Genomic DNA, 17930 nt, shown 5'->3' with positions numbered 1-17930 from the left:
GGCCTTATCTCAAGAGTGGCTGTGCCCAGCCCCTCTTGGGATCAGGTTTTAGGCTCGTCCTAAGGATATTAAGTGCAAGTGACCCATTCAGTCATAATTCTGTGCATCCCTTGGGGAGGGGTATCTCGCATAGGAGTAGATTTGTAGCTAGCTTGGACTCTACCACTTGCTGTGTTCATGCTAGCAAAGATGTCTGTTGACAGGGCATTTCCTTGCATGCTGAGCTTGTGACATCTCCCCTGTAGTGTACCTAAAGGCTGAGACTGTCCCCGACTTCCTCCCTCCCTATAATGTTGGGGTGCTTGGGTTCTGTGGCACATGCCCCTTTTGCCAGCACTGGGAGGCACTGATTGCAGGTTCCGAGGGGTAAAATACCATCTTCTATTTTCTGTCTGTCTTTGTTTTAAAGGTTCTTGGAGATCATGGAAATAAGCCACAACTCCCACAGCAGCCCCAGCAACCATCACAGCCCCAGCAGCCACCTCAACAACAGCCGTTTGTACCACCAGCAGGTCCCCCACCTCCCCCAATTGCTGGGCCACCCCCACCACACTTTCTCCACCCTCCCCCTCCAGTTACTTCTGTCCCACCTCCTCTGCATCCTCCAGGTAGGTATTTGCTCTGAATACAGAGCAATCTTGATGTGTTAATCTGGGTGTGTTAAGTTCAGGTACCTGAGGCTTGGGGAAGTCAAAGGAATCTTTAGTATAATTAAGAAATGTTAAAGAACAGTTGAGCAGCCATGTATCAGATCACTGAGATTCAAATAATTCAAACTGTAACTCAGACAGCTGGGGAACCCCTCCCCCCCCTTTCCCCCAGCCTTTGGATGTATCTGCCTTCAAACTCTTCAGGGCTGCTGTTCCTCTTGAATGGCTCTGTGTTTTGTTGCAGTCGCTGATGTCACTTGGATACCATGGTGCTTGGCCTCTTACACATGGATAAGTAGACTAGCAATTTCTATTAATCTTTGAAGGACGGTAGGAACATAGGAGTTGCCTCACTGGATCAGACTAGTGTGCTATCTAGATAGTCCAGGATCCTGTCTGACAGATACTTCAGAGGAAGGTGAGACACCCTGTAATGGACAGTTCTGGAATAATCTGCTTAGAGGGGAAGTTTCTTCCTTACTCAGGTTGGTTGGTGGTGCCCTGAAGTCTGAAGGTTCATATCCCTTCTACATGTGTATCCCATACATATTTATTATACCTCGTGTCACTGTGGGATATTACTTGTATAAACATCTGAGAGTGTAAGCAGGTATTAGAGTTCTGCCCATTTTATTTTTCACTTTTAAGACAATAGTGTGAATGTATGTGCAAATGAGGGGCCTCCCATGGCCTCCTGGCAAGCTGTCAGTGTCCCTCAACGTCGCCAAATTTGTGCTCCCTTACAGATATTGAGTAGGTAGGCATGGTGTAGGTACAGTCAGCACTTAAGAAGACACACTTAACTTAAAATTTGCATTTCCCAGAATGCTTTTTACCTACGGTAGTTATAATGCCTAGGAGGCTAGAACCTGATGAGATGGAGGAAAGGGGCCTCTATTTTGGTCTGGGTATCCCCCCTTTATGTCTTTGGCAATATTTTGCATATAATCAGTTTCTTTCTCTTGCACAGCTAGTCACTCACCTTCTTCTGATGTTTGTATGTATCTTACACAGTAGCAGCAGGGGGAGAGAAATTTTAACAACAAAAGGAAAAAGCTCTTGTAAAGCCACTCAGCAATGGGACTCAAGTATTTGTAGACCTGAAACTATTACATTTATTTTTAGAGTGACTAGATTTCAAGTGGATGGTGGTTCCTTGTATAACAAATGTAATTGTGATGAATTGGTGTATGCTTCACACCTAATTTTAGAGAGGGGCTGATTAGATAGAGGGATTGCATTGTATTCCTGAAGGGAAGAGCATTGTCTAGTGGTAAGAGTAGGGCACTGAGGGACAGGAGTCTCAGGTTCTACTCCCATTTCTGCTACTTGATGCACTGTGTGACACACCTTACTGGAGATAACCTATGTGAATTGGGGTTAGATTAGTATTTATTTTCTAGAGAGGAACCAAAATCCTCTCTTTAGAAACATCTGGTTCTGTAGAGTGTGTTGATCCAGGTCCAGAGATTAGATTAGAATATTTACTCTGAATGGACAGGTTGTCATTCATTTATCTTTGACCTAGTGTTGCATGAGTCAGTGTCTCAGGTGAAGGTTAATTAGTCCTTAAACTCTGGTGCTAAAATCACTGTTAGACTCAGGACTGTAGTGGTTTCACATGTATATCTGTCATTGATGTCAAGTGGAGTTTTGGATCAGCCTGTTAAAAAAATGTGCAGGCAAAGACCAAGATGGCTTGCTCATTCATGGGCATTTGCCTGCTGACAGTCCAGGGCAGGCACAGTATCAGAATCCTATTGATTCCTTTTTCTAACTAGCAGCATCAGCAATGGCCTGAAACACCTTTTTCCATTTACTACAAACAAGGCAGTGCCTCTTCCACTCAAGAATTGACCTCACCATGGTGATCAATGCCTTTATTACTGGTGGGCTGGAATACTGAAGTGAAGGCCACACTTTGGACTTTACCTCGTCCAGGATGCAGCAGCTAGTCTCCTGACTGGAAGAGGTCAGCAAGAGCATATCATACTAGTGCTTCTCTCTTCGCTGGCTTCCTTTTCTGAAGGTCCAGAATAAATATGCTTTCAGGGCATCTAATCCATGGAGAACATTATTGCATTGCCTGAGTGATGGATGAAATAATAGCCTCCTTGGTCTTTTCTGCCTCATTTCTATGATGGCTAAAGGGGGGGAGAAGTGAACAGTTTTTACTGTATATTCTGTTTGCTGAAATATACCTGGCCTCAAACAAACTTCTTGAAGCGGATACTATTAAACCAGGCTCATTAGCTTGTGGTAACAAAATAATGTTAACTTCTTGTTCTTCTCTCTAAGTTTTGTTTTCTTATTTCCGTAGGCTTGCCACCACCAGGTCCCATTCCAGGTAGGCTATTGATTTGCTTTTAACAGTGGCAGTGACTCAGAATAGTCCTATCTGAGCACTGAAGTAAAGTATGAAATGGAGTGGCTGCGTCTTAGACTAAGTCTGATTGACCTCAAGGTAACATAAGCACTGATAAGCAGTGCAATCTCAGACTTCAACTGCTTAACTTCTAGAGCTCAATAATGATCCATAGGGCCACTTAAAACAATCATTTTATCTTGGAAGAATACTCCAGAAAGTAGCTTAGGTTGGCAGAGGACATCATGAAAGCTTCTTGGTTAAATTTCAGAAGACCTAACTTGTGCCATCATGGGAGCTCACATAGTGATGAGTCTTCTGCCAAATCAAAGTGCTTCATGTAAGATTTCAGAGAGAGCATGAGAACAAGGGGGCAACAATGGCTGTTGTCACTGGAAGTTCTCTTTCCCGTGATGTGCAGTAGAGTTGGTGAACGTTTACAAACCAAATGTAACAAATAAGCTTGAGCCCAAGCTGGAACAGCCCCAAACTTTGAAGAGCTTCAGAGCCTGATTGGAACTGCTCATCTCAATGTAAAGAATATTGCACAATGGATTCTTTTTGTTATTGAATGGACCCTGCTCATAGGGAGCTTGGATCTAGGGAAATGCCACCTCCAGCAAAGCAGAGTACAAATCCCGACCTACTTCTGGGTGCTGCCGTTGCCAGTTGCAATTCTGGTTCCATCTAGATTAAAGTTGTGATGGGTTGGAGGGGAAAGAAATGACTTTAGCTACAGTGGAAGCTTCATATATAGTAATTGGACTGAAAAGGGTAATGCATGGAAAATACCCTGTGATAATTTTTGCTTCTACGGTAATTAGAGGAAGGTGCATGACACACTAATAATTATCAGTGCTTTCTCTCAACAATAGCAACTGCTCTAGAGGGATGAGTTTCACAAATGTTACAACTTTCTCTAGTCATATTATCTACAGATTAAAAATCTTTCAAAAATAGGGAAGGGGGGAGTCTTGATGACTGTCAGAATAACTTAAGAAAACACATTCTTTTAAAACAACGAAAACAAATGTTTACACTGGAACAATCTAGTGGTTCACTTAGCATGATGTCCTCGCCATTGGTAATGGCTTATGCAAGAATTTCTTGGTTGTTTGAAACTGGTAAAATTTTCAAAATCACCTAAGTCTCATTTTCAGAAGTGATTTAGCCACTTTGAAAGTCAATGGGATTTAGAAGTCTAGGTACGCAAGTCACTTTTAAAAAGTGGAAAGAGATCATGTGGGGTCCTTCTAACATCCATTTAACTGTCTAGTTTGTGCTCTGCCCTACTGTGGTTTCTGCCTTCTACAGTGTAGTTATGGTCAGAAAAGTGATTTTTCCCAAAAGAGTACAGTAGGCTTCCATGTTGCATGTCACATTCAATCACTGTACAGATAAAACCATCACTCTATTTACAGTCAGCCCTAGGGATTTCAACCTGGGATCTGAGAGCCAAGCCTTCAGTCCTCAATGGGACTGCACAGGGTTAATGTAGGGGGAAATCTTCACTCAGTACTGGAGTTGATATTTTGTTGTTGATCACAAGCCAGAATAGAGTCTGGCTCTTTTTTCTTTAGCTGTGCTGTCTCTGTAGGGCAAATAGGAGTAAAAAGCAGTAGAGGTTCAATTGTGGTAAGGGCATATGGCTCTGAATACACTCAGGGGTGTGTGTTTGTGGAGTAAAAAGGTGCCATTTCCACATAACTGTTCAGAGTAGAACTGTGCTTTAATTGCCTAATTTCTGGGGGAATCTAGCCCCACATCATAAGCCTTCTGCGGCCTCATCTTGACACTCTGCTTTTATTTATAGGGCTGTTCCCTCCACCTCTGGCTCCTCCACCAGCTCTCCTCATTCCAACACTTGATGGGTAAGGCAGAAGCTTCCTTTGAGTAGATAATTTTCCATCCTGGTTTTACACAGCCAGGTGCAGCTAGACAATAGAATGGAATGCCTCTGGGTGGGAGGCATAGTAGGGAAATAGGAGCTATCCTGTTTCTTTCACAGTTTTAAGAAACACAAAGAATCTTTAAGAAGTACTAAGAATCAAGGTAGCTTAAGGAGCAGGATGTGGGAATATTGTAACTAGGTGTGCTACGTAGTAGGGGACCCATCAGCATGGCCACATGGTATCGGGGAATGCTAGGTTTGTGTTTAGAATATTTGTAGAGTAACTTACAACCTGCACCTGATTTGGAAGGGGAGCATGAATTGCCAGGTTTGCAGTGAACTCTTGCTCCAAGCCTTTAATCTGTTGCAGCAAACTTTGCCCTTGGTTTGTCAGTTCACTGGTATCTTGTCATGTCACACGTGTGCTAGGAGTATGTTCACAACCAGTATTCAGATTTGTATTGTCGCTTTCACTGTGTTCTTAATAATACCATTTTGCATTTCCCTGGCAGTTTCCATCCAAGGATCTTAGAGCACTTTGCTACTATTAATTATTTCTTATGAAGCATTATTAGCCTCGTGCAGATTGGGGAGGACGACGGAGGACTAATGCTCGTGGAGGCAAAGGGTCTTGCCCAAGGACACAGAACAGGCTCATGGCAGAGCCAGGACTATAACTTAAATTGCCAGACTCCCAGTCCACCACACCACGGCTTGCCTCAGGGAACCGTCTGTGAGGTGAAAGGATGTGACCTCTGGTCATCTTGCATGACTAAAGTTACCAGATGGCCCCCCTCCCCCCCCCCCCAAAAAAATGGTTGGAGATCCTTGCATGAAAAATGCTATGGACGGCAAAGTGTGATGATTGTTAAAGTGTAGCATAACACATGGCTTTATAGCTATTAAAGAATCTCTCATTTCATTCAAATCACCACTCCTTCCTTCCCCAAATGATCTCTTTGTCTGCCACCATTCGCTAGAGATGAACAAACTCATTCCTATATTACATTAATTTACACAATTTTTGCCCAAAACATGAGTGAACCTAAGTGGAACCTTTTCTTAGACTCTGATAAGCTTTCCTAACTTCTCATTTCTAGCACGATCTTCTGTTTTCACACTGCCTCTGGCCTTTTCAAGACTGACCATTTTCCTGAATTTTGGTATGGTCACTACAGGGCATCATGGCAAAGAGGAAGGAGGATCTGTGACTAGAGGGAGGGGAGACTGTCAGGGCTTTTGGCCAGAGCCAGTCCCTCCCTTCTGGTCTCCATCCTCTCATCAAGACCTTCCACTCTGTCCTGCCTCTCCCTGCTGCCAGATCCCACATCCAGCCTCAACCCAGGAGTGGAGACTTGTTGGCCTGGAGACCAGGCAGGTGTGAAGAACCCAGCTTGGATTTCAGGAGTTGAACAGAAGCAAGGGGGTTAGGAGGAGACTCGTGGTATCTGGGGGGCGGGGAGGGGTCCTGTCTTAATCTCTCCATTGAGTTAACAGTAAGTGTATTGCAGGCTCCCGCTCTGTGTGCTAAGCTGATGGCAGGTAACTGATGTTAGTAACTGGTGTCCTTGTGTTCTCTCCAAAGCCAACCTGCCGGCTACAATAACAGGCAGCCTCCACCATTTGGATACAACTCTGCAGGTGAGCACGGAAGCCACAGGATGGTGGAACTGACTGGGCATGGGGCTGGCCAGAGGGTTGTTAGTATCTTAGCCTTGTGCTAGGCTGACCTATGCCTCTGTCACTGTGACCTTTGAAGCTGTGTCTGCGCTCCAGACCGCCCAGTCGCTGACAGCGGGTGTTGGTAATGGGCCTAGCAGTAAACGTTCTAGACAGTCTTAGATCAGCTGCACTCTCTGAAGTGACTCTGATCCAGGTGATGCTTGTAATTAAATAGTTCTCATTCCTGTATCAGCTGCCCTCAGTACCCAACTCCCATGTCAGCAACAGAGAAGCTTCCTAGTGCAGCCATGGGTCCCTGTGCCCCTAGTCGTAATCCTGGCTTTTTCCAGGGAAGAACACGCCCCCAGCCAAATTTCAGGCTTTTCCCGCATGAGCCTTTGAATGTCCCTTTTCCACCCCTGCTGTATCCTCCTTCCTTGCAACATGTACACACCCTGCCTAGGCACACTCACAGGCATCTGTCTCCTTTCCTCTCCTGATGGAAGAGGCAGTAACAGTGTTTCAGTAGATTTCCTTCCCCACTACAACTCTGCCCGTGCTGCCCGTGTCCTTTCCTGTTTCTTTAGTCCAGCTGGCTCCTGTCCTGGGTCAGCGGCACTTGCAAGTGGTGCCTATTCATCTAGCAGGCAGGATTGCAGACGCTGACATCTTCCTCCCCCTCTTGGGGGAGAGGGAGGTAGGGACTGCAGAGTATGGGCATGTGGCATCCTGAGAAACTGCAGCCTTCTAATCTAGTATTCCTTCAAATAAACATCCCAGCAGCAGCCTGTACCATCTCAGGCTGTGACCTTGGTGGCCCTTTCCAATGAAGCAGGACAATGGCAGGTCAATTCTTGAATAAGACACCTCCAGGGAGGTTGGTGGTGGTCTGGGATTCACTAGGTGTCACTCTTTCCTTTGCCAGCACTGAGACCTCGGCATGATATTTCAAAGCATTTCTTAATTCAACATCTGATAGAGAAAGAACCTGGGATTTACCTGTTGCAGGCACCAGCCCTAACCCTGCAAGGGGTCAGGGGTCAGACTTCTTGCTCTGTGAGCTAACAGAGCTGGCTAGGAATCTTGAAGACCAAACCATAGACTCTGCTGGCTGATCAAAAAGAGAGAAACTGCCAGGGCTTCTCGGGATCCTTTGTCTTGTCCTCCTGCTCAGAGGATGCTGGTTGGGGAAGGAAGAAATGATGGGGCTTCCTGGGGGTGGACCAGTAACATGGCCAAGTGGGTAGCTGTGATCCACGGAGGGCAGGTGTCAGCAGCTCCTATTTGAATATCCTTAATCAGTGCCTGAAATGATTGCAGCAACATCTGCCTCTTTCTGGCCTAGGGAGATGATGCTTAAAACTTGTTAGAATATCATACATGAATATGCAAGGGGGAAATCAGGGGCTCATGAGTAAAGAGGTGGGGGTTGGGTTAGTGGTTATTCAAAGGGAGTAGTGTCACTTCCTGATCCAGCAGTACCACTAACTAGAGCACCTACATGTTACTGGGTGAGTCCCAATCCCAGATCTGACCTAGGCCAAACCTGCTTAGGTTGCAGGACCTGATGAAATTGCTGCCCAATGTGGCCTGGTTGCAGGGGGTGGAGAAGCATGTCTTCTTTCCCCATTGGGTCCGTGGAAGGGGCAGCACTAACTGTTCAGACAAGTGAAGGTTCTGCTCTCTCACTGCAGATTCTGGTTTCATCAGCTACCCTCCTATTTCCACGTCTCACACGCCCTGGGTGACGACAGTGGATAAGGGCACGAGCAGCTCCAGCAGCAGCCACTGGGAGTACTCCGGCTCAAGGCGTGAGAGAGAGAGGGAAAGGGAAAGGGAGAGAGACAGAGACCGGACTCCAACCACCAGTGAATACAACAAGTAAGCAAGAACAAGAGATGGGACACTTGGGTTCTTCTCGGCTGTTGACTTGTTATGCAACCATGTAATCTCCATGCCTCAGTTTCCCTGCTTGTAACACAGGGCTAATGACAGATTATATATCCACCCTTTGTGTAAGGCACTTTGGTCTCTGGATGACAAGTTCTATACAAATGCTATTATTCTGTAGTTTCAAGATGAAAAGTTTCTAAATGTAACAATACTGTAATTTTGATGGGAAACTGCCCCCCTTTTGCTGAGCCCCATGGTCTGAAAGCTTGTGGGATGAGGAGCACTGTTCACCGTGAACATGCCAGGCAGTGTAAACCCTTAATGACAATGGGCATTTCTCTGGAGACAGCCACCTTGTTGGGAATTAAATGTGATTTAAGGGGACAGCAGCCATGAGAGAGCTCAGTGAAGGGGGCTGCAAACCGGAGACACAGGAAAGATTAGACAGTTGCTGTTCTTTCAATGCAGTTGCTTTGCACTCTCCACCATAGGCTTTTGTGATGTTACTATTGTCATCAGCACTGTTGATATTTTTACAAGCATCACGCCCAGCAATGCCAGTAGTTGCTGAAAACATCACCAAAATATATGTATATTCCTGGCAAAGGGTGCTGCTTGCTTTGGGAACTTCCAGGCCACTGAGCTGAGCAAACAAGGCAGTTTTCTTGTAACAGAGAGCTTTTTTTAAAAGGCTTCAGGCATTTTGGAAGGTGATCAGGCAGGGAAGGAATGAGGATGTTAACATACTGGAATTTGTAAGGCTCCTGTAATTCTGGGGACATGAGTCATGTGATCTGCTTAGCACTCCAGGCACCATGCTAGAATTTTTAGTTGCTGTAGAGTATGTTGGCATCTAGAATCTTAAATTGTATTCACCAGGTAGGGCGAGTCACAGTAATCAGTTAAGCCCTTTTGTGGTGATAGTTCCCAGATGATACCTCTTTCTTTGATTCTGTCTGATTGCTTCTATTTTGGGAGTTTTCTTCTTTAACTTGTTTCCATAGGTCACAAAACAGCATTTCAGGCTTTTTTCCCAAATGCTTCATTCTTGTTTCCAACTATGGGACTTGGGATCTTTTTGGGGTTTAGTATTCAGTGTTTTTATGGGGAAGAGGAGTTATAAGACAGGCATAGAGGAGAAGAGTGGGAATTGCAAAATGTGTCTGCATTTTGGATATGCAGTTTTATATAGAAGAGGGGGAGATGTTTAGGCTGGAGAAAGGGTGCAGACCATAAGATCATGTGGTCTCTGTGCATCGTACTGTTTTCTTAGGCACGTGTATGTGTGTGTTTGTTTATCTATATTTGTGTGTAAATAAATAAAAATAGACTCAAGCAAAGTGATGTAAAAGTAGCCTGAACAAGAGTACTGCAGAGTATAGTCCTGCACTAGCAGAGTGGAGAGATACAAGGACCACGTTTTTGGGCCACTTTGGTCATTTCCTTCTAGTTTATGGAAAATGTAGAGCAAGACGGAACAATGGTGAGAGGGCATATCACAAATGTGTTCCAGAAAGACCACCTGGGCAAAGGCCAGGTTCTCTGCCACACACCCACGTATAAGAATACTCTTTAGACTCTTTTACATCCTTATAGAAACTCTAAACCATTCTCTTTAGTTGAGATCTCGTATACCTTGTGTAGGAGGGGTTGGAGTGTGTTGTGGGAGGGCCATGGATGTGAATAGGCAACAATTATTTCTGTTTATTATTACAGATAGTTGCATGAATGTTTGTTGAAACGTGTGTGTTGATCTGAACTCCAGTGTTGTTTCTGAGCTACGATAAGCAAGAAACGTTAAGCTTATGGACTTATAAGGGTTTTTCTTTTTAAATATCTGTTCTGATTGTGCTAATAGAGAATTCCAGACTAAATCAACATTGCACTTTGTCAAGAAGTGATGTTTCCCTTGAGGGCATGGGGGTCAGGTTGTGAGTAGATGAGGCCCTCTGAGACCCTGGGATTTCAACAGGCTCCATGAACATAGCTCAATGTATTAGAGGGCAGGCTCAAGTGCTAATGAGTAGCATATTTCCCCCCTCCTCTGTCTAGCAGCTCCCTCTGTCTCACTGTACGCTTGTCTCTCCCCCAAAGCGATGATGAGCGATATCGCTACTACAGTCGAGAGCGAAGCTATGATTTTGAGCGGGATTATCGCAGGAGTAGAGATCGGAGCAGAGAGCGGGAGGATCGCCACCGGGAGCGCAGGCACAGAGAGAAGGAGGAGAGCAGTAAACATAAGTCTTCAAGACGGTAAGATTCCTCGCTGGTGGAGCGGGCCCTTTAAGTGGGAGTGGATCTTGGCTCAGGACAGAGGCTGGAATATCCACAGCAAACCTGACCTCTAGTCCATTCTGGCATTGCCCAATATCTGATGCTTCAGAGGAAGGCAAAATCCCCATAAATAATGCATCTGGCCAGGGATTCAGAGCCATCCTTGGTAGGGGAAGGCTTCCTTTGTATTACTGTGTATTCATATTGTACATTTTAGAGGAGCAAGGCTATCTATGGGAATCTGGCAAAGCGCCATCTGTAGGTCCTCCACATTGGTTCCCAGCAGGGATACTGCTGGTCATGGACTCCGCACCAGGAGACTCTCACTTTCCATGAAAAGAAAATGTCAAACTAAAATAGGAAGGAAAAACTCAGCTGTGCTCTGCTGGAACAATGGACCTGTCCACTCCAAGGGGTGTGCACAGGATTGAGGGTTCAGTCCACTGGTCTGAATTTCACTCCTGGAGCGGGGGGAGGGGAGAGGAAGTGTGGTGCAGGGCTAGGGCACTGGCTTAGCAGTCAGGAGATCTGGGTGGTGTTTCCATCTCTGTTGGTGAGTGATAGTGCCTGAGTCACTGTCTCTCTCAGGGTGCCTCCCACCCCAATGGAGCTAGTGATCACTCATGGAGCAGATCAGGGTGTTTGTGAATCTCCACTCCTTCAGAGCAAAATGTAAACTACTTCTTGAACCAATCCTCGAACTAGCACTCCATCAACAAAATAACAAGCCTAAAATCCAGCCTCTGACTTCTGAATTAATATGCTTCAGAATTCTGGGAGCTGCTCAGATACCACAGCAATCGGCATCTTGTTAACAGTGTAGGTAGATTTTTAGATCTAAGGGCATGTCTACACTAAAAATTTAAGTTGACCTATGTTATGTTGACTCACAGCCTTACTTTGGCGGTTCATGTCACACTGCCCTCCTTGTGTTGGTGGTGCACGTCCTCTCCAAGAGCCCTAAGAGGGGCAGTGTGGGGGGGCCAAGAGCCCAGGCTCTCAGCTCTGCGGCTTCCCCCCCCCCCCAAGGGCTCTCGGCTCCCTGCCAGGAGCACGTCAACCATCTGGGCTCCCAGCTGGAGCTCCCCACCTGCCTGAGGGTGACAGCTGGAGCAGTAAGCGACAGTTGTCAAGAATGGCAGCCAACAGCTGGTGTATGTAACTGACAGAGTGTATATATGGATACTGCGTCATCCTAACTACACCGACATAAGCCCAACATCTCTCCTGGAGGTGGAGTTATGTCAGTGTAGTAGGGCACTTACATTGGAGGGAGCAAGGCTGCAGTATGTACACTGACATAATTAGGTTGATGTAAGTTGCCTTATGTTGACCTAACTGTAATGTAGACCAACCAGGCCTTAGCATTTCAGGCTGGTTCTCTGGAGGAGGGAAAAAAATGCCTTCTATTCATGTAATTGATGTATCAGAAAAACCTTCTCTCTGAAGACTAGAGGTAAAATGCAGGTCTCATCTTTCAGGATGCACATGAATTTCTCCAAGAGGTAATGACTGCTCTCTTGTGTAAAGGAAGGATTAGAATCTCACAAGAGGGTGGGAACCACAATGAAAACCGAATTGAAAACAAATGGAAGCTTGTGCTAGTTTAATAATACTCCTGATACCCAAGAGATTTGATTTTGTAGTAGGAATACAGCAAATCGCTTGGCTGTACAAGCAGCATGGACTCTGTTGAAATGATGCCAAAAGCTATTAGCTTGCTTAGATAGGGAATTAGAATACAGAATGCCAGCTGGAAATGAAATGCTGAGAGAGATTTTCCTCTTGCTCTCTTTAAAAGCAAGCACTCCCCTGTTTGAGCAGCCCAGAGTGCTTGGATGAGAATTGTTTGTTCCGCTGAGTAAATGGTGAAATCCACGTAGAGTGTTTTTAAAGGTGGCTTCGAATTAGAATTGTGTTTTGGAACCTAGTGCTTGAGGTGATCATGCTAGTAAGATCTGATGTCATTTGGGACTCTTGCAGTGGGAGAAGGAGCTGGGTTTCAACCTGCTTTAGGTTAGATTTAAGTCTGAAGAAAATCTGTTATGTTTACAAATGAAGCCCCCATTTCAAATGTTCAAGACCTTTGAGAGGAAGGATGGTTGTGTGGTCTGAGCGCAAGGTTGAAAACAAGCAGAAGTAAGTTCAGTTCCTGGCTCTGCCACTGATGTGTTGGGTGGCTGGCTAGGAGATATCATCTGTCTCGGAGGGTGCTAGGAGGCTTATCTCCCTGTGCAGGAAATGCTGTGAGATCCTTGGAGGGAAGGTATTAAGTTAACATGCCAAGAGTGGTTTCTTTTTATGATAATGGCACCATGATTAAAGTAAGTTAGAAACTGACTTGCAGCCTTGGGATTTTTACACAGGACCTGAGTGTTCAGCAAGAGGTGCACCTTCACCACTGGGCTTGGGAATGCCAGTTCTAATAAGAATGTGTTCACATGCTCTGCGTGAAGGTATCCATGTGCAAAACTCCATTTACACTCCCCTGGGAGCTACTCATCTGCACTTTGTCCCCTACACAACCCTGCTGCATTGGTTTGTCCATTCTTAACCCGCAAAGCAACTGCAGTGCTCATTTTCTCTCTTTAAAAACAAAACCTGGCAGAGAAACCTTCATACATTTGGGAAGCAGGAAAGAACCTTCCCACACAGTCCTATGGCCTGAGACCTAGGAGGGGGACAGTTCAGTCCTGGGCCAACACCTGGCTTATCAGAGGTAGAATTGGGCTGTTTTGTCCAGGTAGGAAGCCAGCTGTTCTCTCTGCCAGTAGGATCAGTCTTTCCTTTCCAGCCTGGGTAAATCCCAAGAGATTCTGTGTAAATAAACTAGTGCAGGTAAATTTTCAACAGTCTCTCAAATGTATTCTTGTCCTCTCCCTCAGCACCCCCTACACAGCTTGCATTCCCTCCACTCATTATTGGAGCCTGGCTTTTACAGGTGGAGGAATACCAAAAATAGTCCTACTAAAAGTCCCAAGCTATTCCTACAACAGCCTCTGTCAGATATGTGGCATGTACAGATTACATAATGGTGCACCATGGCAGAAAGGATTTATTAGCATCCACTTGGGCCAACTTGCATAACTCCCTCATGGTTTTGACATTCAGGAGTAAGAAGAGCATCTCAAACGAGTGCTGATAAAACCTTTCTGTGGCATCACATTTATTCTAGGTCATACAGGTCGTCCTTGTCGGCACCTTTTGACATAGGTACAATTGAACTTCTGTGGCAGTTGGCCGTGCTGACACTTGATTCTGGTTTCTCTACCCCTTCCCTGTCATTACAGTAAGCAGCACGAGAGTGAAGAGGGTGAAAGCCATCGGCGCCACAAACACAAAAAGAACAAGCGCAGCAAAGAGGAGAAGGAGGCCAGTGATGATGGTGTCGCAGAGGGAGATGAACAAGATGCTAAGGAGTAACGGCTCCCAGCTGTCCTTTAGGAGGGACTTGCTCCTTTGCAAGCAGCGTGGCATCTAACTTTATTTTCCAAGGGAAGCAGAGATGACTCCGGTGGCCAAGTATTGAAACACAATGTGACAGCTCAAGCGTTAAGGCTGAACACACAGTTAAACTTGGATACGAGACAAAGTAATGCAGTAACAGTATATACAGCACTGAGCTATTCTTCTTGTAAACGACCCTAGAAGAACTTCATTGTATCAGATCCTATGGTTTCTGATGAAAGACAGCTTCAGCTGAAACTAACGTACTTAGGTGATAGGGTTTTTTTGCGCAACCATGATTCCTTTTTTTTAAAAAGTAGGACAGTAACTGCAACTTGAACTCTATTGTCCAAAGAAAAGTGTGATTTAGGTCCTCTGTGAGCCAGTTTAGAATCTGGCGTCTGTTAGTGAAAGTCTCATCCCCAAATCCATTTCTTTATAGCTATGAAAGTATCTCTCATCTGTCCATGGCAGGATTGGCAGCATGTGGAAAGGAACTACTTTACAGGTGTCATTTGAACCTGCTTTGGTCTAATGGCTTTTAAAAGGTAGGACATTCAGAGACTTCAAACCCAGCTTTTTTTTTTTTTTGTAACTCATTGAGAATGTAGTTCTACTACATGTTATACCTGTAAATGGAAAGTCACGTTCCGTGGAAGACTGTGGTGAGAGCATGTTTCTTTTTTTAATTAGTTTGGATTATTTTTTTTGTAACAATTGAGATAAATAATCTAACACCTTAAGGAACATGAAGCCCCATCCAGCAGTTTGACATTGTTGGGTTTACTTATTTATATTCAACATCATTAATACACCGGTGCAATGCATTTCACCCTGCCTCCTCCCCATAGATCTCAGAATAATGCAATCAAATTCCATGCTCTGTTTGATTTAGGGTTTGTTTTGTTTTTAAACAAATTTCTCAGTGGAAGGTGGAGGTTTGTTGTGTATACCTAGTTCTTAAACAGAATACTGCACTTGTTTGTGTGAAGCCACAAGTATCTAATTTTAAGTATCTTCCACTTCTATGAATTGATATTTAAAACTGTCTTAATTCCTTCCCCAAAATAAGATGGTTCTGAAATTTTACATATGATTTTTTTGTACTGTAGTCATGCAAGTCTGAGTGTTGTGTGAAGCTTACAACCTTTGAAACTTGAGCCCGTACAGCATGATAGCAATTTGTATGCTATGACACTGCATTTGATGGGTCATTAACTACAAAACCTGTGGGAAGCAGAATAAAGCAATTTTTTTTTGTAAATGTGGGTTTTAAAAACTTTATCCATTGTCTTGAAGCAACAGAATCATATGCAGTGCATACTGAAGGCAGAGGGGAAAAAAACCTAGACCACACTTAAATGTATTTACTCCCTTTTCAGTGCTCTGTGCAGCCATGCCTCAACTTTAACAGAACAATTTGGCTCTGGTGATGAGATCTATGGAGTATTTCATGTTACCATTTAGGAGTCAGACCAGGTCAGTAGTGATTAGCTTTTGTGATGACATCTGCAAAGAGTTAATGGTATCTGTTTAGTTCTTAATGTACAAGAGGCCAGGTTGGCAGAGCAGCCCAGCACTTCGGAGTTCAGGCATACTGTGGAAAGCAGTACAAGGATCACTTTGTACTAGCACTGCTCTGGCTCTAGAGTAAAAGCTTCTTTTTCTAGCCATGTTCATTAGGCAACTTTAATGAGCACTGAATTTATTCATTTTTGGAGAGGAAAGGTGTCCTTACTACAAGGGGGGGAAAAGGCCATACCAAGAACACTTGCTTATAGCAAAGAGGGTGTAAAAGGTATTCAACATGTGCCCAATATATAAAAATGTAGGGCTGTCAAACGCTTAAAAAAATTAATTGCACTGTTAAACAATAGAATACCATTTATTTAATTATTTTTGGATGTCTTCTACATTTTCAAATATTGATTTCAATTACAACACAGAATACAAAGTATACAGTGCTCACTTTTTATTTTTGATTACAAGTATTTGCACTGTAAAAAAAGCAATTGTATTTTTAAATTCACCTAACAAGTCCTGTAGTGCAATCTCTTTATCATGAAAGTTGAATTTACAAATGTAGAATTATGTTCAAAAAAACCTGCACTCAGAAATAAAACGTAAAATTTTAGAGCCTGCAACTCCACTCGGTCCTACTTCTTGTTCCGCCAATTGCTCAAACAAACACATTTGGTTACATTTCAGGAGATAATGCTGCCTGCTTCTCACTTCCAGGTAACACTAAACAAGAACAGGTGTTCTCATGGCACCGTTGTAGCTAGCGTCACAAGATATTTACATGCCAGATGCGGTAAAGATTCATATGTCCCTTCATGCTTCAACCATCCTTCCGGGTGACAAAAGTCCATGCTGATGATGGGTTCTGCTCGATAACAATCCAAAGCAGTTTGGATGAACACATTCATTTTCATTATCCAAGTCAGATGCCACCAGCAGAAAGTTGATTTTCTTTTTTGGTGATTTGGGTTCTGTAGTTTCCACATGGGAGTGTTGTTCTTTTAAGACTTCTGCAAGCATGCTCCACACTTCATCTCAGATTTTGGAAGGCACTTCAGATTTTTAAACCTTGGGTCGAAATCTCACATCGGTACCTTCTTTGTGTTCTGTCAGATCTGCAGTGAAAGTGTTCTTAAACTGAACAACCTGTGCTGAGTCATCATCCAAGACTACTATAAGATGAAGTATATGGCAGAACGTGGGTAAAACAGAGCAGGGGACCTAGAATTCTCTCCTAAGGAGTTCAGTCACAAATTTCATGAACATATTTTTTTAATGAGCATCATCAGCATGGAAGCATGTCCTCTGGAATGGTAGCCAAAGCACGAAGGGGCATACGAATGTTTAGCATAGCTAGCACGTAAATATCTTGCAATATTGGCTACAAAAGTGCCATCCAAATGCCTGTTCTCACTTCCTGGCAACACTGTAAATAAGAAGCAGGCAGCATTCTCTCCTGTAAATGTAAGCAAACTTGTTTGTCTTAGCAATTGGCTGAACAAGAAGTAGGACTGAGTGGACTTGTAGCCTCTGAAGTTTTAGATATTTTTGTTTGAGTGCAATTATGTAACAAAAAAACTATTTGTAAGTTGCACTTGCACAACAAAGAGGTACTATAGAACTTGTATGAGGAGAATGGAACTTTTTATTTTTACTGTACAAATATTTAATAAATATTTTCTACATTTTCATATATTTTGTATTGTGTTGTAATTGAAACCATTCAGTTGGTAGTCTATTGTTTAACAGTGCGATTAAAACCAATTAATTGCAATTAATTTGAGTTAATCACGTGAGTTAACTATGATTAATCAACAGCCCTAATAAAATGCACTGAGGAAGTCATTCAGTAGGACTTCAAAACTTTGGATTAGCAACCAGTCTTCACTTTGCCTGTATACTATTACAAAGGGGGTGATGATCACCCTTAGGTAGGGTGACAGTGCTGATATTTGGAGCTTTTTCTTATATAGGTTTTTATTACTCCTATCCTGATTTCCCCCCCCACCCCCCCACTTTCAGCTAAAGTGACAAGTGACAGGGCAGAGCAAACCAAGGGAAGTCATTCGCCTGTCAACCCCCCCACAAATAAATGCTTTACAGTTCTGAATGGGGTGGTAGAGGTACTATTATTATGGACACCCAACAACTGTGTAGCTCAATCATCACAGAAGGAAATACGCCAGTGCTATAGTGTCTAGAGACGTGGGGTATGTCTACACTGCAG

The 17930-nt window shown here is 44.0% G+C and overlaps 1 protein-coding gene across 4 annotated transcripts in view; it reads left to right on the top strand.

Annotated features, from left to right (window-relative positions):
• The window catches only part of LOC128842693 (pre-mRNA 3'-end-processing factor FIP1-like), a 36324-nt gene extending 20878 nt beyond the window's left edge, over positions 1-15446 (top strand). For all 4 annotated transcript variants that reach the window (XM_054038813.1, XM_054038815.1, XM_054038814.1 and 1 more), the window contains 7 exons: positions 410-608; positions 2971-2997; positions 4829-4886; positions 6492-6547; positions 8263-8449; positions 10556-10714; positions 14026-15446. In XM_054038813.1, coding sequence (XP_053894788.1) covers positions 410-608; positions 2971-2997; positions 4829-4886; positions 6492-6547; positions 8263-8449; positions 10556-10714; positions 14026-14158 — 819 coding nt within the window. In that variant the 3' untranslated portion in view covers positions 14159-15446. The remainder of the gene's footprint in view (positions 1-409; positions 609-2970; positions 2998-4828; positions 4887-6491; positions 6548-8262; positions 8450-10555; positions 10715-14025) is intronic.
• The last annotated feature ends 2484 nt before the right edge of the window (positions 15447-17930 follow it).

Source organism: Malaclemys terrapin, chromosome 9, assembly GCF_027887155.1.
Source record: "Malaclemys terrapin pileata isolate rMalTer1 chromosome 9, rMalTer1.hap1, whole genome shotgun sequence".
In the NCBI taxonomy this organism is placed as follows: Eukaryota; Metazoa; Chordata; order Testudines; family Emydidae; genus Malaclemys; species Malaclemys terrapin.
The sequence above is the reverse complement of the archived record's forward strand: the minus strand, read 5'-3'. Positions and strand labels throughout refer to the sequence as shown.